The 26,015-nt window shown below is 38.3% G+C and overlaps 1 protein-coding gene across 16 annotated transcripts in view; it reads left to right on the top strand.

The window, feature by feature from the left end:
* FBXW11 (F-box and WD repeat domain containing 11) overlaps positions 1-26,015 on the top strand; it is a 135,409-nt gene that overhangs the window by 28,462 nt on the left and 80,932 nt on the right. For 8 of the 16 annotated variants that reach the window (XR_016392854.1, XM_089909657.1, XM_089909659.1 and 5 more), the window contains one exon: positions 8,881-8,982. The exons of 7 other annotated variants lie outside the window; for them this stretch is intronic. Coding sequence is in view for 7 of the 9 variants with exons in the window: in XM_089909657.1 (XP_089765783.1) it covers positions 8,881-8,982 (102 nt within the window). In the remaining 2 variants the exon portion in view is untranslated. Of the gene's footprint in view, positions 1-8,880; positions 8,983-26,015 lie in introns of those variants that run through there. One more of the 16 variants, XM_089909662.1, reaches the window with a different exon arrangement.

Here is a 26,015-nt window from a genome sequence, read left to right as displayed (position 1 = left end):
TTAGGGTAATGTCTTTGTCACCTCAGAGTGCAACCAAACTCTGGTAGCTAGCCTAACCCCACCTGCTCTCCACATTCATTGGAGCATGGGCCTGAACCAAGGGAAAAGTTGCTAGGACCAGAACCCCAAGTAATAGTGTGGAAATGCCACTTACTCTGTTTTGAGGTGGCCTGGAGGAGAAAGGGGTGAGAAACTTGAATACTATATTGCCAGTTTTATATTGGCTGCATCTGAAAAACTATGGTAGACAAAAAGAGTAAAAAATCACCTGTATTTAATTCTGTATCCTATATGTGTTTTTTTTTGCGGTACGCGGGCCTCTCACTGTTGTGGCCTCTCCCGTTGCAGAGCACAGGCTCTGGACGCGCAGGCTCAGCAGCCATGGCTCACGGGCCCAGCCGCTCTGCGGCATGTGGGATCTTCCCGGACCGGGGCACGAACCCGTGTCCCCTGCATCGGCAGGCGGACTCTCAACCACTGCACCACCAGGGAAGCCCCTATATGTGTTTTCTTAAATAAAATGAGATCATAATATAATGTAAGTCCTGATTTTGTAGGCTTTATTCACTTAAGGTTTCTTGAACTTTTTTCATTGTATTGTAACTTCCTTTTCTTATGTAACTTACTTCTAGGTCAATAAATATACTCCTATATAAATGATTTTTATTTGGTGGAAACATAATATTCTGTCTTCTGGATGATCTGTAATTTATTTAACCCGTCTATTGTTGGGCATTTTTTCCTTTGCTGTTATGACAGTCATGTGATGAACATCTTCTTAGCTATATTTTTGGACATATCTTTATTTTTTCCTGTATTATAATTCCCTACATATGAAATTGCTGAATCAATGATGTGCATTTTTTTCAAGTCTTGAGTATGTATTGATAAGTTGCACACGAGAGGTTGTACCAGTTACGCTCCCATCAGCAGTATAGATGAGTGACAAGCAGATAAAATTTGAAAGTAAATCAGAGGAAAATTGCTGCTTTAGGGAGTTTAATGTCTAACAAAGGAAGTGACAGGGAGTATAATTCAGGGAAGAAAGTAGGGATTTTGGAGTCAGAGTTGCAAGTCTGCTACTTTTGACCTCTGGCAAGTGGTTTGATGTCTCTGATCCTTAGTTCCTTCCTCTTTAAAACTAAGATACCTGTCTGTCCAGAGGTGGTGTGACAGTTAATGAGATCCCGATAGCTGTACAGTGTCTAGCACATAGTAGGCACTCTGAAAATACAAATTTGCATCTCCTTCCCAAATTATCCTTTTTTGTAAATTTCATTTACATTTAACATTTTTTATTGAAAATGATATTAAATTTATAGTTTATTGGTCTCCCCTAGTCCTGAAAAATGTTCCTAATTGGAACAGAGATGCTAACTGCCTAAAGGCTCAGATGTACTTAATTTAACTGTTGTTTAATTCTCTGCTGTCTCAGGATTTGTGGATCTTGGATAAACCCCATTGGGATTGGGTCAGACTGATCTGACCTGGAGCTTGCTAGGGGAATCTGTTCCTTATTGGCAGCTGAACCTCAGACAGGTCCTGGTACAACTGAGGACCCATGTGGCTATGCCGGAAATAGATTATTGTGTTACATCCTGTTCTCTGTCATGCTCCTTCGAATAGAGATTCTGCTTCCCCCTTCATACATCTAATCCTTCCTCTCTCCAGCTTCTGTTAGAGTGGTGAAAAAACATAGTGACAGTTTTGAGTGGTAGTTGTGAACTGGACAAGGATGATTTTTTTTTCATTTGAAATTACTCAGGAATAAGCTGTTACCGTTTTGATGCTCACTGCTGTATCTGAAGGTCACTAGGTAAAATATTTTTCTAGCACTCAGCATTTTAACTCATTTTAAACCACAGGTATTTGAGATAGACTCAATTAATTCTTGGGAAAAGAATTTGTTTTTATTTAAATTGTCAAGTTACTATTTGTAACTTATAACAACTTATATAACTAGTTATATAATTAAATAAAAATAAAGCATCACTTAAAATTATACAATGTAGTATTAAAATATTATTATAAGTACTAGATGTTCATTGGAGAAAAATTAGAAAATATGGATGAATAGAAATTATAAAAGAAAAATTACCCTTCTTCCCTCTACCAAAGAAAACTGTGAAGATCCATTTTAGTTTTGGGTTCTGGTATCTTCTTTTAGATAATCATATAAGATGAGATATTTGGACATTGAAAGTTTTGGGGGTTTTGTTTTGGTTTTAGTAGTAGGATTTAAGGAAAGTTTGGGCTCTGGCTTTGAATCCTGATTCCACTACAATTTGGTTGGGTTTGCATCTCTAAAACTTGTCAGAAAGTAAATTTCAATTTTCCTCATTCTTATACTTTTTTCTTTTCTCATTCCACTGCGTCCTTCTCCCCATGCCCTTTTCTTCCTTTAACATATATCCCAGCCTGAAAATACCCTGTGGTGCCTTATCTATAAATATGTAGTTCTACAGTACAGTTGCTAAGAATTAAAGCATTCACATTCTTGGTTACATGTCACATGGTTACTGTCAAATTCTGTTATAATAAAATACCATTATAAGGAAATGGAAGCCTTTCACACATTGAGGCATGGACCAGTGTTCAGTTCTTTAAAACACTTTGGAAAATAGCTTTAAACTATGAACTAACAAAAGTTAATCAGGTTGTAGAATTCATAAGGCTACAACCTGATTATTATGGTTCTTAGTTTTAAAAACAATACAGTTATTTGGTGAGAGTTTGCTATTTCTTGTAGGCTGCCATCAAACATTATAAGAGCAGAAACCTACATTGTGACTCTTAGAAGACACTTTTTTTTTTTTTTTTTGGCGGTACGCGGGCCTCTCACTGCTGTGGCCTCTCCCGTTGCGGAGCACAGGCTCCGGACGCGCAGGCTCATCGGCCATTTCTCACGGGCCCAGCCGCTCCGCGGCACGTGGGATCCTCCCAGACCGGGGCACGAACCCGTGTCCCCTGCATCGGCAGGCGGACTCTCAATCACTGTGCCACCAGGGAAGCCCCAGAAAGACACTTTTAAAAGCTTTGTGGCTCTGTTTTCATTACAACTACTGCAGCTTCTTGAAAAGCAGCAGTCTGAGAATTCAGACACAATAGGATAGTTCCTAATTTGGATTAACTTTAATTCTTGCTTTATTTGCTTTGAGATGAGGACAGCCTCCAGCAGAAACGGAATGGATACTCTATAGCTGTCACATCTAGGTTTAGAGGGCTGGAGTTTCATACTCTCCTTGAGCCCACCTACTGTATCATTCTTCAGGACCAAGTCCCCCGCTCCTGGATAGAGATTCCCAGTGGAGAGCGTGTTATTGCCAAGTGATTACTATGAAAGAGATCTTTTCTCTCATTCCTTCTGTATTTGGTAGCTCCCATTTCATTATCATGGCACTCTTTGTGTTATGGTGGGAGTTTTATTGGGAAAAAATTGACTTTAGACATGTACTTCCAAAGGTAAGTGTTGGCCCTTGTTTCTACTCTTTGTAGCCCATCTGAAAGAAATTTGCATTAGTTGTAAAATAAAAATGAGGGGCTGTCTTTAGTCTCTCTAATAGACTTATCTTTCTAACTTCTCTTTAACATGCTTCACTCCAGCTGCCAAAGGTCATTCCTCTGCTTAAAAGTTTAATAGTTGTCTCATCATTGTCTCTAGCAATGGTTTGAATGTTAAAGTTTTTGATGTCTCATTTGAAGGAATTAAACCATTCTAAACACTCTTATTTCACAATATTTATAAAAACATACACAGTTTTTGTATACTGTTTATTACTTCCTTTCTTTATCATTGGGTTGCTATTGAGCCAACTTCTTTTTTCTCTATTCTTGCATGTGGCAAATGTTCCCCACATGTTCTAGAGAACAGCATCTTTTTTCTTTGATGCTTGCTTGAATCGGCTTGGCTTTGGCTTGATATTATGCTTTATCTCCTACTTCTCTTAGTCTAAGAACCTCACCCCGACCCTTGCCAGTGTGTTGCATGACCTGCTTCTGTTCCTCTGACACATATTGTTGAAGCAGTAGGTATACTGAGTTGCAGGGAAAAAAAAAATCTCATACACGTTGATAAAAAATTGGACCACACACCTGGGAAGGATTGGCTGTTTACTGGTGAGCTATAGCACGCAGCCTAAGAGCTGTTTTCCTACAGGATGAAGTCTCAAGTTCGATAGAATGGTATAAGGGAGTCCTCTGTGATTTGGCCCCTCTCTATCAGGCTTTCCTCATCTCACACTTAGATACTTTAGTCATGCTAAATTAATTGCAGATACTTGAATAGGACTGCCATTTCTTAGCTATTTGGCTTTGCTTAATGCTGTTTATTCTGCCGGAAATGTGTCTCTCTCTCTTTTTCCCTTGGCTGCCTCCTACTCATCCTTTATGGCTTAGTTTAGGTATTTTCCTCCTTTGGGTGTGTTAAGAGACTCTGTGTGTGTGTGTGTGTGTGTGTGTGTGTGTGTGTGTGTGTATTTACATGGCACATTCTCAAAATTCCCTCCTGTAAGCTGCTGGAGGAAAGAGAGAATATCTTCATTGCGTTTCTGTCTGCAGATATAAGGTCAGGTAAGCTTTTTGTTGAATGGAATAGTATTTAAGCCCCTCAACTTGGTTATCTCAATTGTGATGATAGAAGAAGCTGGTAATAGTTCTGTGGAAAGAAACAAATTAGGATTTATAGGGCATTATTTCTAAATCAGAGTGACATTAGAGAGACGATTAACATAAAATACCTCTTTGAGTAGCTTTTAAAAGAATTGCCTCTTTGAGAAGGAATCAGGGCAAGATATTCAAAACAATTCCATCTAGACACAGACCAAAGTTAGCTTTTGTGAGTTCTTCTTAAAGCTAGCCAATCAGAGGCAAGGTGCCTGCAGCCACTTTTCCCTTTTGATTTGTGGTTCCTATGGCAATAGGAAGAGAGCCTAGGACATTTCCCTCCTACCTCTTTTAATAACTTTTTGCTTTTGAAAAATGCCAAAAGCTATTATTCTTTTTGTCTTATAGTGTTTCTCAGCATGGTGGCCCTGATTTTCGTTTTTGATTATACAGTGGGTATGACAAAATTAATAAACACTATCAGTTTCCTTGATTAACGTTATTTTCTTTGGCTATAGAACATACAAATATAATCAGTCTAATTGGGTATTCGCTGTTAATGTTAGAATCCCATGTGACTCATTTCCTGTTCTCTGTGAACATCCCTAAATTAGAATATTGGTCATTACAAGTAGCTAAATGTGAAATTAAAACAAACATTTCTTAGGGGTTTTCTACCCCTGAAAGGCCTCTCTTAAGCATCTCCATTGTGATCCCCCTGGGTTTCTCTTGAGCTCCAGGCTGAAGTCTCAAGAGGAAAGAGGCTTAGTTTGTATTGTTGTTAGCTTAATACGTAGGGTCAATAAGTGTTTGTTAAAATTGGTAAATACCCACGGTATCAGGGTAAGTTCTTCAGACATATTTTAACAATGAGATAGTGTTCCAGAAGTTTAAAGATAGACCATTGTTAGCTTTAAAAAAAGAAAAAAGAAAAAGAGAGTTAATAGTCTGCACTGTGATTATAGCTTATAGGAAGAAATCTTTACACTATTCAGTTAAAGAGTGATGGATAATAGTTGTTCCACAATAGTCAACATGGATTTTCAACCAGGTCCCTAAGTTTAAAATTAGCAGCTTTAAGAATCAATTACTGCTTGTGGTCAGAGCTGTATTTTAATGCTCTTAGGTTGATAAATATGGAACTTTTATGTTTAGCCGTTATTTTCAAATTAGATCAATGTCCTCTTGGACCATTAGACCTAAGAGGAGCCTTATTTAGATGAGCAGGTGTAGACTTTATTTAAAGATGGATGTATTTCCTAGAGTGGCACTTTCTTTTGAGTAAAGACTATTTTTCAGCACTGTGGTTGGTTGTTTAGCTTCAGGGTAATTGAGTGTGAAAGTAGGGCAGTTCTAATACTTGTTATGAACACTGGCATCACTCTCTTTACCCCAAAATATCTTCCATGGACGTTATAAAGATAAGTTCTTGGAAACGGGACCCTCAAAGGGTCCTTTAAAAGTCTTTTTCTGGATATACACGTTCAATATCAAGTTTTAAAAAATACTTGTAATAAACGTTTAATATCTTGAAATTAAGTTCTCAGAAGTTTTTCTTTATGTTGTTTTCCATATTCTTGTAAGTATTAATTCGATCATTAGATGATTAGGAAACCTTGGGAAGATCATTACTTTTCTTCTTTGGGCTTTAGTTTCTTCACTTCTGAAATCAGGGGTGGAAGTTTGAACTAATTGGTCTTCCAGTTTCCACAGTCTATGATGCTTTGATTTATTGAATGTGAAAATTGGTCCTTTTTTTTTTTTAAAGTTCTGCATCTCAAGTTATTAGCAGAATCTAATCAGGGTACAGTACGTTATGCCTTCATGGTTTTTACCCTTTGAGGCAAATACATGTTAAACCTTACAGAGGGAACCTGTTTTTAGTGAATAAATGAAAATTGATTTGCAGATGAGCTTTGGCATTAATTTGGTATTAGTTGCTGAATACAAGTATAATCCTTAAACTCTATTCTCAGATCTGAGTGATTCTGTGATTTGGATAACTACAAAGATTCCAAAAAAGAAACCTAACTTGAGCTATGAGGATGTTGGAAGTTTATTTAAATTAAATAATGTGTGTAATCTGTGTACACATACGTAATGTGTTTGGGCCTTTTCTCTGCCCTAAACATTTTGCTAGGTATCTCTGGATAGAGAGAGTTTGTTGTAGTAAAAAGAAAACATGTTTGCTTAGAGTCAGACAGGATTAACTTGTAGTCCTAATTCTGCCATCAATTAGCCCTTTTTTTCTTGTACCTTGGACAAGTTGCTGTTTCAACAAATCAAGCTCTCCTTTCCTGATCTTTGGTTTCCTCTTCTGTAAAATGGAATAATACTTGTCTTACAAGGGTTTTTGTGAGGGTTTACTATGTCAGCTGTCTAGCATATAACAAGAGCTTGATAAATGGCAGCTATTTTCATTATATTATACAAACATTTATTCAGCATCTTTTATGGCACTCTATGAAAGTGTTGGAGTGGCAAAATATGTGTGACTGGAGTATCAGTGATATACTTTACTGTATTGGCTATGGGAAGCTTTGAAATGAAAGCACACTATTGGAAATGTGTGGCATGTTATCGTTACCGAAAACCTGCTCCGTTTTTTTATTCCATTTGAGTCCTCTGGTTTTGTATTCTTTTTTTTTTTTTTTTTTTTTTTTTTGCGGTATGCGGGCCTCTCACTGTTGTGGCCTCTCCCGTTGCGGAGCACAGGCTCTGGACGCGCAGGCTCAGCGGCCACGGCTCACGGGCCCAGCCGCTCTGCGGCATGTGGGATCTTCCCGGACCGGGGCACGAACCCGTGTCCCCTGCATCGGCAGGGGGACTCTCAACCACTGCGCCACCAGGGAAGCCCTGGTTTTGTATTCCTTAAATACCTTTTCTAAATAATCTCAATACTCTAGTTACATTATAGGTGAGATATAACTAGAAAGTACAGATGCTGGATAGGAAGGAATCGGGTTTGATTTCAAGCATAGTGGACTTTGTTTATATTATAGTTGGGGTAACCATAGAATTTATCTACCAAACCAGAACACTTTGAGAGTGAAAGTTATGCTGGGACCAGTGTAAACCTGGACTGTCCCAGGAAAGTGAGTATATTTAACCATCCTAATTATAGCTAGAATAAACAAGTTTATGAGGTTGGGCCTGAGGCTTCTGCAGTATTTTGGTTGAACCCAAGCACCCACCTTAAGGTTTGTTTTTTGTGTTTGTTTTTTTTTTTGGCATGATTATTGATTTTGCCAGAGTAAATTAATTGACCTTAAGTCTGAAAAAGTACTTATTGAATACCATAAATAATCTAATGGTTTAAAAAATACTAGCCATAATGCATATGTTTATATTTCACTTTTTTTCTTAATTCCCTTAAAACCAGCAAGCTCTTGAAAGAGGAATGGGAATGGGTAAATGAAAGAAGCTTTTAATTCTTACTTGTGTCAAATGAACTTTGTAAGCAAAGTCCAAAATGAAAATCATGATTATTCTAAAGTTTTTTCCTTTGGGAAGGCAGAGATATGGATGACACTCAAAATCAGATGCGTTTTTATCAGCTCTTTTATTTCCTGTATCAATCAGTCTGTCGCTTATCTTTCTTGTTCTTTTTGCCTTATGTCTCTAGGTCGCCTGTAATTTTATTTAGGGATGTGCAAAACTGTACCCAGATGATAAAATTTCAGGTGATCAATGATAATAGAGGCATCATAGTCTTGTGGAATGAATGTGGGTTTTAATAGCAGCCATCAAGGTTTGAAATTCTGACTCTCCCCTCCTTTGCTGTTTGTCCTTGTGCAAATGACTTTACCTCTGAGCCTCAGTTTCCTGACGCTGTGGTGTGGGAATTAGAGAACACATTTAAAGTGCCTGGCACATGGTAGGTGATGTAATGATAGCAATTATAATTACATGACATAGACCAAAAACCATTACTTTTATGAAGCTAGAGTGACAATCTCACCATAATCTTGTTTTGCACTCAAACTTTACAGCTCCCTTTAGTGGTTTTCATTTAAACATTCTTTCTCTCCCTCTTGATTCTGTTCACTGTATCCTGAGGAGTTAGTGGTTGGCAGCAGAAACCTCCTTTCCGTAGGACAGAAAGTGGGCCCTCTCCCAAGGTTTCAGTAAGTTTTGTTGGACTACCACCCCTGACCTCCAAGCTGCCAAGGGTGCACCCCCCGCCCAACTAACATTCAAGTTGCCTGTGTGAAGGAGTGATTTGTTGCGGCCTCTAACTGCTTCTTCTTCTCTTCCTTCCTTTTTGTCATCCTGCAGTGTTCTGTGCCAAGGTCTTTGTGGCTAGGCTGCGCCAACCTGGTAGAGAGCATGTGCGCACTGAGTTGCCTGCAGAGCATGCCCAGTGTCAGATGTCTCCAGGTGCCTCTCTTCTTTCTTGTTGTAAATGTGTTTTTTACGTATACCATGAACATTTGTTGAAACTTGCAGTAGTGTGTTTAATCCAATGTTAAGTCTGCTAAATGTTCTGTGTAACCCTCTGCTTTCCTCCAGCCTGGGTGCCCCACATGGAGGAGTTCATGCCAGGAGGGGCCCTTATGAGCAAATGGGTCTTTGGATGGGCCCTGTTGTGCTCCTCTTTTTCTGCTCCTGCTTTTTATCCCCCCAACCCCCACCTTGAAGCTGTGATTCTCATGTTTAATAGCTGTGCATGTACCCAAACAACCTTGACATTTTCCATTTGGCTACTTTCAACAGTTCTTTGTTGAGTTGGGAGGATTTCATAATTCAAGTGGTGATTTTTCTATTTTGAAACTCATCTTTTTGGCTTGCTTTCTCTCCCTCCTTGCATAAAGGAGTGGAGAAAGAATCACTAATGGTACAAAGCCTCAAATTGAAGCTTATGAAGATCACAGCTTTACGCTGGCAGTAACTATCAGTTTGGGCCACCTCCCACACCTGTCCTTAGGGTCCACCCAGTTTTCCAGGCCGAGGCTGGCAGAGAATTCCACAGATAAAAGTAAAACTCTTTGGGGGTGTGGGAGGGGTTGCTCCAGAAAAAAGCTATTAGCAGGAGTGCAGCTGGACTGACCTCACTTGTTGGGATGGATTGTAAGAGAGCCAAGGCACAAAACATTGTGACTTTATTGGGGAAGCTCTGTTTAGAGAAAGCATGAATTTAATTTAGTATGGTTTCAGTAGCAGTATTCAGTTTTCATCACTGTATATTCCAGACAGTTTGATATATCTTTAAAAAGCAATATTGAATTCCTGGCATCCTGTTGAGACTGCCCTGTTTTAGGAAAACACTGTAGAATCAGGAAATGAATTAGAGGGATATTATTGATGGTATGGGTGAGTTTACTGTTCTCAAGGTTACCTTTCTATTCATGTTTACAGTCTTTAAGTGGAGCTGGGGGGGCCAGGAAGGAGAAAAGTTTCCTTCATATTGGGATCATGCTTTTTATTTACTTATGAGCAAACGTTCTGAGCAGCATTGGTGTGGTTATTGATTCAGATTGCTTTCTTTAGAAAACTGTGCTGGAACCTCACTAACACAGTTAACTAGAGAGTGAGTTTAATGTAAGATCCAGCTGTCTTAGGGTCAGTATAAAAAGTTAGGTTACAACTCTTAGGGTCCAGGGATTGGGTGTTTCAGCGATGCTGCAGGGTAATGTATGTTTATCCTTGGAAAAGCGGCTTCCCTGCATGTGATGTATCTTTAACAAAAATGTTCTTGCAATAGCAGACATTATTGCATGTGTTCTCCTTGGTGCTAAATAATGGATATTTGCATTATAGTAATAGTGTACATCTTTGTCTCTATTTCTCTGAAGATGCTTACTTGAATGTTACAGTTTGCTTTTTAGTGGACTGATCCAGTTTTTTTTTCCAGAAATTTAAGCAGGCGAAGAATTGTAGTTGTTAATGAGGTCTGGACGAGCAGATTATTTTTATTGCATTCAGTTAAAAGCAATTGACTGATGGAAGGCATTATTCAATATATTTTAGTAACAGTATTGTGAATTCTCTGGAGGTGGGGTGAGTGGGAGAAAATATGGGTTCCTACCTTGTTGAAAATGGAATCCCAAATGTGTTAAAAGTTCTTCTTTGACTCATCTCTCCAAGTGAAAATCATTTAAGAGAAAAAATGTAAACTTTGCCTTGATTGGACCTTGAAATAAGGTGAAATATTGAATGATATTCACTGAAATGTGAATGGAACAGACATTGTCTTCAGAGGTGTATTTGGGAGTTTCATTTACTTAGGTTTTCATTTCCTTTAGTTTATGATAGAGTATGCACCACAGTAAAGTGAAATATGTACTCAGCTGATTGGAATTAGCAAATCATTGCTCTCTTTTGTTCCATTTGTGAATGGAAAGTAAACATATGTATATGAACCCAGAAGACTTCCTTTCTCTCTACCCCTTGGTTTTACATATTATTTTAACACTAGTGTTCCTCCTCTCTACCTCCAGTATCCAAACAAGTGCTAAAACTTAGTGATTAAAATTTAATTTGGGTATGGGCTTTTTCAAAGAATGCCTGTTGTTTATATGCTACATCTTAGGTTTATCACAAAGATGACTTTTGCTTCCCATTGCATGCCTCTCAGCAAGCCCATATTAAGAAGAGAAGGAACAGGCTACCCAAAGAGCCTGGTTGACTTTGCTGGGGCTCTGGAGTTGCATGAAAGGGCCTCCCTTAAAATTACCACATTGGACCCATGAACAGTTGCATCTTTAGCCAGTTAGCCTATCTATTGATATATGGCTGAATTAGTGTACCTTCTGAAAAGCAGGAGTAAAGATAGTACTGTAGTTCCCTTTAGGCATAGTTTCTGCCACCTGTGAGAGGGGAAAAGGAATAGTAAAGACTTAAAAAATAAAAATCACTCATTCACCTCAATAAAACTGTTAAAAAAAATCACCACCAATTATACTTGGGGCTTCACATATATTAGCTTTGTGACAACCCTATGAGATAGGTATTATTATTCCCATTTTTTCAGATGTAGAAACTGGGTCTCAGAGGTGATATGTGTGATTGGACCCAAGTTAATCTTTACATATCTGTGAAGTGGTGGAGCTAGCATTTAAACCCAAGATTTGCATGATTCCAAAATTGGTTTTCTTTCCTCTACACTGGAATGCTACTATTTCTAGAGTTTTCCATTTTAGTTTTGTTTGTGAAAACTTTACTATTGCGATATCCAGTGTGTGGCTTGTTTAGTCATTATCTGAAAATAAAAAAAGAAAACCTGCCAAATATCTATAGCGGGGGAAATTGCATTCCCTTTGCCAAGCTGAGCCCTCCTGAATCCTAAAGCTAGCGAGTTTCTTGAGTGGCTTTTCTGAAAATTCAAGTCCATGAATATTTACTGAACGATTGGTATGTTCCAGGGCCTGTACTGGTGCTGGGTATATAAAAAGATGAGCAATACAGACTTGTTCCCTGCTCTCAAGGAACCCATTGTAGTAAGCAGACCTGTGAACAAAAATCTATAGACTGAACCACAAATGAAGTCCCTGTATGTGTGTGTGTGTGAGATGAAATTCTGAAGTTACCCAAATACACACACACACACACACACACACACACACATACATACATGTAAATATACACACACATACATACATACTTTTAAAAAAAGTGAAACACTTTGGGTTTCCCTGGTGGCGCAGTGGTTAAGAATCCGCCTACCAATGCAGGGGACATGGGTTTGAGCCCTAGTCCAGGAAGATCCCACAAGCCACGGAGCAACTAAGCCCATGCACCACAACTACTGAGCCTGCACTCTGGAGCTCGTGAGCCACAACTGCCGAAGCCTGCGCACCTAGAGCCCCTGCTCCGCAACAAGAGAAGCCACCGCAATGAAGAGTAGCCCCTGCTTGCCACAACTAGAGAAAACCTGTGTACAGTAATGAAGACCCAATGCAGCCAAAAAAAAAAAAGTGAAACACCTTGAACTAGGACTAACCCTCAACATTTTTTAGAACAGTTGAACTAGAATATCTTGTTGTCTCTGAACTAAGCTGAACTGAATCAATATTTTAGTTGGTTCAGATAACCAGATTCAACCAGTTGATTATTACATCATATAATCAAGAGTTCAGACCATGTATATATGTATCATTTATATGATAATATAATTATCATATAGGTATCATATATATATGACTGTATATGTATTTATTTATATATATGTATCATTAATTTTCCACCTTCTTTTTTTTTTTTTTTTTGTGGTACACGGGCCTCTCACTGTTGTGGCCTCTCCCGTTGCGGAGCACAGGCTCCGGACGCACGGGTCCAGCGGCCATGGCTCACGGGCCCAGCCGCTCCGTAGCATGTGGGATCTTCCCAGACCGGGGCACGAACCTGTGTCCCCTGCATCAGCAGGCGGACTCTCAACCACTGTGCCACCAGGGAAGCCCTTCCACCTTCTTTTTAAGTGTTGGGTCCTAGGTACTAGGTTATCTCATTTAATCCTTTATGGAGAAGTTATCTATCTTGGCTTTTTTGTATATGAAGTTACAGAATTGAATTGACTTGCCTAAGGTTACACATTTATTTAAGTGGCAGAACTAGGTTATGAACCTAGGTCTGGATAACTGCAAAGCCAGTGTTCTGGTCACCATGCTGTAGTGACCTTAACCTGGCAACTGCCATTTTTGGGTAGAAACAATTACCCTTTATTTATTTATTTACTTTTAAAATACATTTTATCTATCTATCTATCTATCTATCTATCTATCTGTGGCTGCGTTGGGTCTTCGTTGCTGCGTGTGCGGGCTTTCTCTAGTTGGGACGAGCGGGAGCTACTCTTCATTGCGGTGCGCGGGCTTCTCATTGCGGTGGCTTCTCTTGTTGTGGAGCATGGGCCCTAGAGTACGTGGGCTTCAGTAGTTGTGGCACGCAGGCTCAGTAGTTGTGGCTCGCAGGGTCTAGAGCACAGGCCCAGTAGTTGTGGTGCACGAGCTTAGTTGCTCTGCGGCATGTGGGATCTTCCCGGACCAGGGCTCGAAGCCGTGTCCCCTGCATTGGCAGGCGGATTCTTAACCCCTGCGCCACCAGAGAAGTTCCTCCTCTTTATTTTTAACATTAAAAAGTTGAAAGCTAATGCACCTGGAATGTAGAGGTTCCATGTAGTGATCTGACAAGTTTTCTTGGGAATGACATTTGCAAGCTCTCAGTTGGGGAGTGTTAGTGATAAGCTTTTTTAAAGAGTTGGACTGATTGCTTGAAATGACAGCAGGGGTCATGTGACTCAAGTTTTAGTGCCTCTCACCTAGCTCCATTGTGGATAGTGCTGGGCAGTTATTAATAGAACTTCTTGACATCTGCCTTTCTTGTTTCTTTTCTTTTCAGTATATATAGTGAGCCACACTGGTTTGAGAACATTACAGTTGGAACTTAACAGCTGCCAACGTAAGAGAATATTTTTTAGAGAAGGGAGGTAGCTTGGTAGAAAGAATCCTTATTCTGGAGCAGACAAACCTCAATTCTAGTCTTCTGCCTGATGCTTAATAGCTTTGTGACGCTAGGCAAGTTACTTAATTTTCCAGACCCATGGTTTCCTCATCCTTTACATGGAGATAGTTATATCTGTCTGTCTGAGGTAGAGGGGAGATAACAGCTACACCTTACCAATTGCTTGCTGTTGAGGAATGAAAATCCATTTCTTTCATTGCTTGCCCCTGGTTCCCTATTCAAGAAGAGACAACTCCAGTCTTAGAGTCCAGGGCAAGATAAGAATAAGATAAAAGACTGGGCATATGATATGATATGGCCCCTGCTGTCAGGTGTTCTTGTTTTGTTCAGGGCTGTCTCCTAAGGTCACACGTGGCTGTTCCAACTCAATGTCTCTGTCTTTTTTTTAATGGGCGTTGGGGATTTATTATTTCTTGTTCATTATTCTGTTGCACTCTAGGGCCAATAATGTGAAGTCGTGGAGTAACCTTTCAGTGGTAGAGTGTAGTATTTTATGAACATTAAAAAACACATTTTTTTCCCTGTATAAGAAAATTTACAAATATAGTTTCTTAAGAAAAAAAAAAAAAATCCATTGGTAACCTCACCACCCAGAGAGAACATTTGTTGCTGTTTTAAGGTCTGTCTTCCTCCTTCCTGTTGGGCAGGGAGGAATTCATCAAATTGTGCAGGTTCTCTTTGTTATTGTGGTGATTAAAATGATTATAAAAATAGTGTTTTAATGTCCCATGGAACCCCAGAGTGTGACTTTGGAGTCACTAGAAGGATAATGCCTCTCTCACTTACTCACCTGGAATAGCTCTGGATTTATCTGTATTATATAGCAAAGCTTTTAGTAAGATTTTATGTGAAAAATTCTATGGAAATTTCTAAACACACAAAAGAGTAAAGCGATCCATTCAACTCAGCCTTGAATAGTTTTCAAAATTATGCTATTCTTAGTCCAACTTTCTCTTTCTTGAACTTTGTTTTTTTCTGGGGCATTTTAAAACAAATCTAAGATAGCTTTTAAAAAAAAAGAGTTTGACAAATCACCGTTTTATGTCAGGGAAAAAAAATATATAAAAAAGTTTCAAAGAAAAAAAAAATAGTACAACTGGTACCGAAGGTTATAAAAGACATGTAAAGTTTCCTTTGAACACAGTTCTCACTTCCCAAAGTATCACTTCTGAGTTTCCCATTATCCTTTAGACAGAAACTTAAAAAAATAGAAATAGAACCATATTATACATATTATTTTTCAATTAATAACTTTTTCAGTTAATAAGATACATTGCCCATCTTTCCATATCAGCATATAAAATCATATAAACCCTATTCTTTTTTGTGGATGCAATAATATTTCATCATATTGACTTTATCATTTAAAAATATATATATATATCCCATTCCCTATTAATGGAACTTTAGGCTTCAGTTATTTTTTTCTGTTATGGCACTTTGCTAATTTCAGTGAACATATACCTTTAGGCTTGCATGATTATGTCTGTAGAATAAATTCCTAGAAGTACAGTTGCTTGGTCAAGGAGTATCAGTGTTTTATTATTAAATTGTCTGTATACAGAAAAGTAATAATCTCTCCTTTCCATCCCCCCCGCAACAAATGTTAACAGTTAATGTTGTCTACCATTGCATGTTTTCGTTTTTTGTTCATAGGATGATATGTAACCCAACAATTACAGGGATTTTCCCTCTTTACTTACAGTCATATTGCAGACATGTCCCCAGGTTTTGTAAAATCTAACTCTTTCACCAGTGGAAATTTCACCAACTTTTATCATCCATAGATTTGGGGGCAGTGAGGGCGAGGAATACATTTTTTTTTCTTCTTTGAATTATAATATATGTGTAGAAAGTACAGAAATCTTAACTATATAGCTCAGTGATTTGTCACAAAATGGGCAGTGATTTATTTTGATAGGTGAGGCTAAATCGTTTTCATGGAGGGCGGACCAGTTTATAATCTAGTTTATTTCTGTAAGCTCTGGATATCATTTGAAAATGTTTAAGGCTTACTTTAAAAATATTATTAAAAATAACCTATACTTGTTCCAATTTAAACTAATAATAAAAAGTGACAAATAGTAACATGATGAATTAAGACTTTCTACCATCATTTAAAAATCACTGCAGGGGCTTCCCTGGTGGCGCAGTGGTTGAGAGTCCGCCTGCCAATGCAGGGGACACGGGTTCATGCCCCGGTCCGGGAAGATCCCACATGCGGCAGAGCGGCTGGGCCCGTGAGCCATGGCCGCTGAGCCTGCGCGTCCGGAGCCTGTGCTCCGCAACGGGAGAGGCCACAACAGTGAGAGGCCCGCGTACTGCAAAAAAAAAAAAAAAAATCACTGCATAATATTCCATTTAATACATATATTACTGATTTTAAGAAACCCTCCCTTTCTTGTCAAGACTGCTTCCAATTTTTGAGACATCCATGTTGAGTAGAACATCATTGTAGCTAAGTGTTTGTATACTTCTGTGATTATTTCTTTAGGTGAAAGAATGTGCATATTAATAAAACACTTTAGGTTGCTAAATTGTACTTTTGACAGTCTGGCTCAGATTATACTCCTAAAAGCAGCGGATGAGAGATTCCCTTTTTATATGCCTTAGCTGGCATTGGATAATTTAATTTTGTATTTTTTTGCCATTCTGATAAATGAAAATGTTAAAATACATATTTATTTATTGGCCATTTCTACCTCTTGTTTTATGAGTTTACCTCTTCATACCTTTTCTCCATTTTTCTAAAATGACTTTTTTAAAAATAATCTTAGTTGTAGGAATTCTTTATATATTAAATCCAGTAACTCTGTCATTTATTGCAAGTGTTTTCCCTAGTTTGACATTTGCCTTTCAGTTTTGTTTATAATGCTTTGTGCTTTGAAGAAGATTTTGAAAGAAATTTTTACTTTTTATGTAATCATACTTATTCTTTTTTCTTTTTTAATGTATTTTTTATTGAAGTACAGTTGATTTATAATTTGTTAATTTCTGCTGTACAGCAGAGTGACTCAGTTATACACATTTATACCTTCTTTTTTATATTCTTTTACATTATGGTTTATCCCAAGATATTGAACATAGTTCCCTGTGCTATACAGTAGGACCTTGTTTATCCATTCTGTATGTAATAGTTTGTATCTACCAATCCCAAACTCTCAGTCCGTCCCTCCCCCAACCCCCTCCCCCTTGGTAACCACAAGTCTGTTCTCTATGTCTGTGGGTCTGTTACTGTTTCATAGATAGATTCATTTGTGCCATATTTTAGATTCCACATGTAAGTGATATCATATGGTATTTGTCTTTCTCCTTCTGACTTACTTCACTTAGTATGATCATCTCTGTGTCCATCCATGTTGCTGCTAATGGCATTATTTCGTTCTTCTTTATGGCTGAGTAGTATTCCATTGTATATATTACCATATCTTCTTTATCCATTCATCTGTCGATGGACATTTAGGTTGTTTCCATGTCTTGGCTATTGTGAATAGTGCTGCTATGAACATAGGGACGCATGTATCTGTTTGAATTATAGTTTTGTCCGGGTATATGCCCAGGAGTGGGATTGCTGGATCATATGGTAACTCTATTTTTAGTTTTCTGAGGAACCTCCCATACTGTTTTCCATAGTGACTGCACCAACTTACATTCCCACCAGCAGTGTAGGAGGGTTCCCTTTTCTCCACACCTTCTCCAGCATTTGTTATCTGTAGATTTTTAATGATGGCCATTCCGACCGATGTGAGGTGGTACCTCATTGTAGTTTTGATTTGCATTTCTCTAGTAATTAGCATTGTTGAGCATCTTTTCATGTGCCTGTTGGCCATCTGTAGTCATTCTTTTCCTTTACCATTCTTCTAGTGGTTTATGGCTTTATGTTTTATATTTAAATCTTTCCGTTTCTCTGTAATTTATTTTGGTATATGCTGTGAATCAGGGATCCACGCTCTTTCTAAATGGCCACACTGTTTTCTGCATACTATTTACTGATCTAGCTTTCCCTCCATTGGTTTGAGATCATATGCTCATGTTTCATTTCCTTGTATCTGATGATGCCCACTCACAGAAATCCTTTCAAGCTTTTGTTCTTCTTTACTTCTCTAGTATCATCATCAGTTATTAACCTCTTTAGGCTTGTCATGGTCCGCAGTGTATCATGCTGTCTTTCATACATATAATGCTGGTTTCAGAGTGTCCTGTTAATGATGATAAGCTTTGAAAGTTCAAAAGTTCAGAGTGCCAAACAGAAAGATTCATTTTAGCATTTCTCTAAAGAAGTGATGTTTCCTGTTTTTACTGTGAATTGAAATTCTTGGGTATTTTTTTTTTTTTTTAGTGATTTCCATGTCATTTTCTGAATATAGGGTGACTTGGTGATCTCAGAATTTGAAGCAACAAGTAAATTCATATTTTGGAGAAAGTTTTAATGATAGCACAATGACTGGCATATAGTACTAGCCCTCAAGAAATAGCACTTTATTAATTTCATTGATCATATACATATTTTTAGGCACTCAAGAAATCACATATATTTTCCGTGGAAGAGAGCCTCTGCTATGGGAAAGTGAAAACTACGCCTCATTTTACTAACACTTTTAATTTATGGTTTCCAAAACAGTGTGTGTGATGGATAAGGCAGTGTGCGTGTTGAGTAAGGTTTAACAGTATACGTAATTTGAGGATAGGGAGGTGGGTAAATGGGATTCAGACCACATTAAAAAATGCCTTTTTAATTTTCAACAAAAATGACACAATATACCTCATACTACAGACTTTTATTTTATTGCTTGTAAGAATTCTGGTTTTATGTATTTCTGTTGATTTATTTTTATTGCTCTGTTTATGAAAGTAACACTTTTTCCCTGCAAAAATTTTGGACAGTAGAGAAGTATAAAGAAGAAATTAATCATTCAGCCATAATCTCACTTCATTTTAGTGCCCATTCATTGTTTTTTCTTCTTGACATTTTATTCTTATGTATGTGTGTATATGTGCATGTTTTGTTTAGTTTATAAATAGGCTTATACTCTATGTATACTGAATTATAACCCCATTTTTACCAATATGATTCACATTAGTAAACTTAGGTCTACATTTTTAATAAATAACTATGTAGAGTTTAATTGCCTGGATGTACAATAATTTAATCATTCTCCTACTGATGGACATTAAGGTTATTAAATTTTAGTCTATACTTATTTCTTAGGTTGTATTATTCATTGGAGAAATTCTGAGTCAAAGGATATGAACTTTCTTAAGGCTTTTAAACATTGACCAAGGGCTTTCCTGGTGGCGCAGTGGTTAAGAATCTGCCTGCCAATGCTGGGGACAAGGGTTTGAGCCCTGGCCCGGGAAGATCCCACATGCCGCGGAGCAACTAAGCCCGTGTGCCACAACTACTGACCCTGTGCTCTAGAGCTTGCGTGTCACAACTGCGGAGCCCGCGTGCCACAAGTACTGAAGCCCGCGCGCCTAGAGCCCGCGCTCTGCAACAAGAGAAGTCACCGCAGCGAGAAGCCCGTGCTACGCAACAAAGAGTAGCCCCCTCGCCGCAACCAGAGAAAGCCCGTGCACAGCAACAAAGACCCAATGCGGCCAAAAATTAAAATTAAAGTAATTAATTAATTTAAAAAAAAACCCCAAAAATTGACCTATCCTCCACCAAAGAGGTTATTCTAATTTATATTATTCTTAGCATATGATAGTATACTATCTCAGTATATGATAGTACAAATAAATGCCCAGTGTAGAAAACTGGAAAACATAGGAAAGCCCAAAGAATACATTAAAAGAATCACACTTTGTTTATTCATTTGCTTATTCTTCAAGCAACACATATTTATGATGCTCCTACTGTGTACCAGGGATTATTGTAGGGGCTGGGAATACAAGAGTGCACAAAATAGACAAAAAGCCACTGTCTTAGAACCTAAATTTTAGTGGGAAAAGAAAGAAAATAAGTAAAACACATGGTATTTTAGGTAGTAAGAAGTGCTGTGGAGAAAGTGGGGGCAGGGAGTAGGGCACCCCAAGGGTTGGGGCTTTTATTCTGCATGAGATGGGAAGTCATTAGAGAATTTTGACGAAAGGTGTAATTTATCTGACTAATGTGTTAATAGGACCTATTAGATAATAGAATGAAGAGAGGAAGCAGGGGGACCAACTCTAAGGTTGACCAGTGTATTAGGGTTCTCCAGAGAGACAGAACCAGTAGTAGATAGATAGATGGATAGATGGATAATTTAGAGAATTGGCTCACATGATTGTGGGGACTGGCAAATTTGAAATTTGTGTGGCAGAGAAGCAGAAATGCAGGCAAGATTTATCTTTTACAGTCTTGAGGCAGCATCTTTGCTCTTAAGGCCTTTAGCTTTCTACATGAGGCCCCACCTGCATTTTGGAGGGTAATCTGCTTTACTCAAAGTCTACTGATTATAAATGTTAATCACATCTACAAAATACCTTCACAGCAACATGTAGACTAAAGCTTGACCACGCGACTGGCCAAGTTTGTTGTGGCCAAGCTGAAACATAAAATTAACCATTACAACTGTGACTGAAAAGAGGCCAATATTTGGAGTTAGGGATACAAATGGGAACAGAGGTAGTCCATGACCAAATGAAGAAAGAAAAGGTGAGTGTGACATTAGTAAAAATGGTACCAGTCTTATCAAGCCAATATCATTTATATCACCAATGTCTAATAACCATTTAGTCAGAGGTGATTTGGACTTTGGAGTCCATGGTATGGGAAGATAAAAACATGTATCTACTTGCAATAATGAAATGCTTCAGTAATGATTCTTCATAAAGAGTCATTCAGTAGATAGTACTCATTTTGTGGAAGAACCATAAGTGTGCAGGGAACTCACAGTTAGCACTTACGCTAGACACATTACTAAACCCTTTCCCATATATTGTCTTTTTTAATCCTTTGAACAAATTTTACGAAATAGGTTTTGTTACGTCTGTTTTATACATGAGGAAACTGAGAAAGAAAGCTTGCGACTTGCCTAAGGGCGCACACCTACTAAGTGGCAAAGCCAGGATTTAAACCTAGTCTCTCTGGTTCCAATACACCTTATTGCCTCGTAAAGTAGAAACTATTTTCATAGAGACGATTATCTGTATTTTAAGTTGTAAATAGGGTTTTCTAGGACAATTACGCAATAGGAATGCTATTTATGTTATTACACAAGTAGCGTACATGATCAAATATCTCTTCTTTAGAGGCCTTCTCTGGCCACCCAATCTAAAATAGCTTCCTGCTTTTCACTCTGTTCCTTTACCCTACATTATTTTTTCTTCAGAACACTTAGCACTGCCTGAAATTACATTCCATGTTTGTTTTTTTTCCTCCTGTCTGTTGTCTTTTTCTCCCATCAGAATCCCAAGTTCCATGAGAAAAGGGTCGGTCATGTCTTACTGTTCACTGAATGACAAATTCACCTGGACAGTGAATTTGTTCCTGGACAGACAGAATAAACTGGAGTGTGAAGGAATGGCTGTCTCTAAGCTTTGTTGGGATTATATGGGGTAGTGGTATTTGCTGTCATAGCCAGAACTACTTTCGACGTAGTTCTCTGAGTTCTTTGAATCCAGGTATTCAAGTTTGAAGGGAGTTCCTTGAGTAAAAATTGATTTTTCTTTGAAGGATAGCTTATTGTATTGTTGTTTTGCTTAAAAAATCTTTTCTGATTATAAAAGCAGTACATGCATATTGTAGAATGTTGGGATAAAAGTGGAAAGAAAAATGAGAAATAATCCTCAATTTAGGGAAGTGCCATTCTTAGTATTTTGGCATATTGTCTTTGAGTTTTTAATCTTTGCATGTGCTTTACATAGTTGAGAATTATATATATATATGATTATTTATATCTTTATATGCTTTACTTTACATGCTTTGTACACTTATTCAGAATTATTGTGTTAATGTTTTCCTATCATTAAAAATTTCTCATAATTTGAAGTTACCATACTTCATGAACAGCCCATAATTTAACATTTTTCTGGGGGCTTAAACTCTTCACTTTTAATTATTAAAAACGAATCTCCATCTTTTTGCATAATTCTTTGCTGTCGTTTTCAATTACCTAGGATATATTCCTAGGAGATGTACTGTATATATCCTGTCAAATTGTTTTCCAGAGGGTTTGCATATCATTGTACCCTCACTGGGATTGAACATTATTATTCTAAAAAAATTTAACAAGCCTGATTTGTGTGATTCAGTAGAATACTCTAAATTCACAGGCCTCTTCACAAATGGCAGCTCTCCTCTCTGAGCAATTTGAGTATATGTTGAGTCAGCTAAGGCATGGCCTACTAAAATAAGATCTAATAATACTGGATATGCTTGGCCAAGAATAAAGGACTTGAGAGACATTTTCCAACATGTGCCTTCTTATTGAATTGCCTGGGTGCTCTGACTAGAATTCAAAATTGAGATTATTCAGTTTAGATGAGGTTATTCAGAAAATACAGAAAGTATAGAATCACCCATAATACATTTTTACTGACTGCCTGCTGTGTGCCATGCACTGTGCTGTGATCCGGTAGTACAAAGAACCAGCTGCCAATCTTTGTAGATAGATGGCATATGAAAACTGTTTACTCCAGTAAAGGAAGGTTCTTTCTACCCCATTCTCCCTTTAGAAAACCAGGAGTCGCTTACTGAAGTCCTTGTAAAATCTCTTATATTATAGCATGCTTCCATCTTTTTAAATTTGGAGTAAAAGGCAAATGTTAAATCCTTCATCTATAAGACAACAGGAAGTGAAAAATTAAGGATTAGAGTAATGGTAACCAGAAGAAACCAACACCTAATTAATTTCAAAGTAAAAACTTTGCCAGAAGAAACATTGCCCAGAGGGATCTGGTAGAGTTCGCAGGAAAGAGAAGGATGGAAGAATCCCTAACTGTCAACTAGTAGTGAATGGCTTGGGGAAGACACTGAGCCTGTAGTGTCCTCAGTCAGTACTGGTTTGAGATGTTTACTAAAATCATCTGACAGTGGTGGTGAAAAAAGCACAAATCATTTCAGCACAATTTTTTCCTAGGGTTATGATCCCACAGTTTGAAGTGTTGGGTATTAGTTATTGCAAACCAGCCATGAAAAGATTTATTTTTATTGATTTTGAGACAGTCTTGAGCTCAATTGTAAGTACAGTACTAAGAACTTTTTGTTTCTCAAACTATGTGAAAGTAAAGCTGACTGAATGCTCCATCATGTTCTAGTGTTTTAGTGTATATTTCTTACAAAGGAGGATGTTCTACATAATCATAATATGAGAATCAAATCAGTAAATTAACATTGGATACATTACTGCCATCCAGTCCTCAGTCTCTTGAGTTTCACCAAAGGTCCAATAATGTCCTTTGTAGCAAAGGTATCCAGTTCAGAATGATAAGACACCTTTAGTTGTCATACTTCTTTAGTTTCTTTCAATCTGGAACAGTTTCTCCGGCATTCCTGGACTTCTGTGACCTTGGCACTTTTTTTTTTTTTTTGCGGTACGCGGACCTCTCACTGTTGTGGCCTCTCCCTTTGCGGAGCACAGGCTCCGGACGCGCAGGCTCAGCGGCCATGGCTCACGGGCCCAGCCGCTCCGCCGCATGTGGGATCTTCCCGGACCGGGGCACGAACCCGTGTCCCCTGCATCAGCAGGCAGACTCTCAACCACTGCGCCACCAGGGAAGCCCAGCCTTGGCACTTTTGAAGATTACAGATCAGTTATTTTGTAGTATGTCTGTCAGTGTAGATTTGTCTGTTTCCTTATGATTAAATTTAGTTTACACATCTTTGAAAGGAATATCACAGAAGTGACGCTGTGTTCTTTATCTTTGCATCTTATTAGGTAGTACATGATTTTGATTTCTCTTGTTACTAATGGTGGTCATCTTGATTATTTGAGGAAGGTGGTATCTAGGAGCTTTCTTCACTATAAAGTTACCCTTTTTCTCTCTGTAATTAAGTATTTTGTGGAGAGGTACTTTTAAACTGTATAAATGTCCTCTTTTCATTAGAATTTCAATTTATTCACTTATAGACTTGTGGTTTCTTATTTTTTTCAGTGGGTTTTAATCTGTTATTATGATTATATATTTTGATGGTCAGATTGTTCAAAGCTTGGCCATTGCATGCCGTTTCAAGCTGGGTCCTGTATCCTTTTGATCTGTCCTCATAATTCTTTAAGCACTTCTTGCTTTCTGGGGCAAAAAAAAATTTTCCAGGCTCATCTTGTATTTTCCCATAGTCAGCCCTGGAATTAGTCAATTCTGTAAGGAGCCTTGGTTTCTTTTTGTGAAGAATGGTATTTAGATCTGGTTGCTAAGTGTGCTTAGTGCTATTGGGATGTCACTGCTTCTGTAGGCTCTCTCAGCCAACAGTGTTAGGTAATATATGTATAATTTTGTCTCTGTGGAAAAAACTCCCTCCTTTTCTATGTATTAAAAAACCGCGCGGGCTTCCCTGGTGGCGCAGGGGTTGAGAATCTGCCTGCTAATGCAGGGGACACGGGTTCGAGCCCTGGTCTGGGAGGATCCCACATGCCGCGGAGCAAGTAGGCCCGTGAGCCACAACTACTGAGCCTGCGCGTCTGGAGCCTGTGCTACTCAACAAGAGAGGCCGCGATAGTGAGAGGCCCCCGCACCGCGATGAAGAGTGGCCCCCGCTTGCCACAGCTGGAGATAGCCCTCGCACAGAAATGAAGACCCATCACAGCAAAAATAAATTAATTAATTAATAAACTCCTACCCCCAACATCTAAAAAAAAAACAAAAACCGCGGGCTTCCCTGGTGGCGCAGTGGTTGAGAGTCCGCCTGCCGATGCAGGGGACGTGGGTTCGTGCCCCGGTCCGGGAAGATCCCACATGCAGCGGAGTGGCTGGGCCCGTGAGCCATGGCCGCTGAGCCTGCGCGTCCGGAGCCTGTGCTCCGCAACGGGAGAGGTCCCAACAGTGAGAGGCCCGCCTACCGCAAAAAAAAAACAAAAAACCGCGAGTTCACAGTGATAGTTCTAGTCCAGTCTTACAGATTTCATTCTAGTTTTCTAAGGTAGCCCTTTTCATATTTGTAACTCCCTTCTCTAACAGTGAGAAACAATGACTCCTGTTTTCCACAGTATGTGTATTCACTTGCTCAGTTCTAGAATGCATATTCAATAGTTTCAGAATTGCTTACCTATATCACTGAAAAATAAATTTACTAACAATACTGAATATTTCTTTACAATTAACTTTTGTTTTTGGCTATATATTCTAACTGCTGAGTTCCAGAGTCACTTGGATTAATTTTTTCCTCACCATTAAGTATGATTATGTTATTCAATTGAAATGTATTTAGGTTCGTTTGTTTCTGTTGATATTCCATCTCTCTCTCCCAGTCGTTGTTGATTTTATTTTTTTGAGTATATAAAGCATGTATTGCGGTTCTAAGAGTAAAAACAATACAGAAAGGTCATCCTTTCTGTCCTGTTCCCATTCGTCTGTTCTTTCCATCCTGTTTCCATTGGGTGACCAATTCTTTTAGTTTCTGATTTATCCTTCCTGGGCTTCTTTATGCACTAAGGAACAGGTACACACATGTATATTTTCTTATTTCTGCTTACTTCTTATACAAAGGGTAGTATATAGGTAGATACTGTTTTGCACTTTGCTTTTTTCACCTGAAAATGTACCCTGAAAATTACTCTGTATTAGCCCATAGAGGCCTTTCTTATTCTTGCATAAGGCTGCATACTGTGTGTTGATACACCATAGTATATTCGGCTTAGAATCATAAGTATGAGCATGCAGGTTGTTTTGTTTTTGTTTTTTTTTAATTACAAACAGGGCTCCAGTGCATATGTTTACCTTGTGCATATGTGTTTTCATAGTATTTAATTATAGTGTATCTTCAGGGAAGATTCCTAGAAATGTATTATTGGATCAAAAGGGATGAATTGGGAAATTGG

Source organism: Delphinapterus leucas, chromosome 3, assembly GCF_059928025.1.
Source record: "Delphinapterus leucas isolate spDelLeu-1000000601 "Yukka" chromosome 3, BTC_Dleu_Yukka2, whole genome shotgun sequence".
In the NCBI taxonomy this organism is placed as follows: domain Eukaryota; kingdom Metazoa; phylum Chordata; class Mammalia; order Artiodactyla; family Monodontidae; genus Delphinapterus; species Delphinapterus leucas.
Note: the sequence above shows the minus strand (reverse complement) of the source record. Positions and strands in the feature narration are given on the sequence as shown.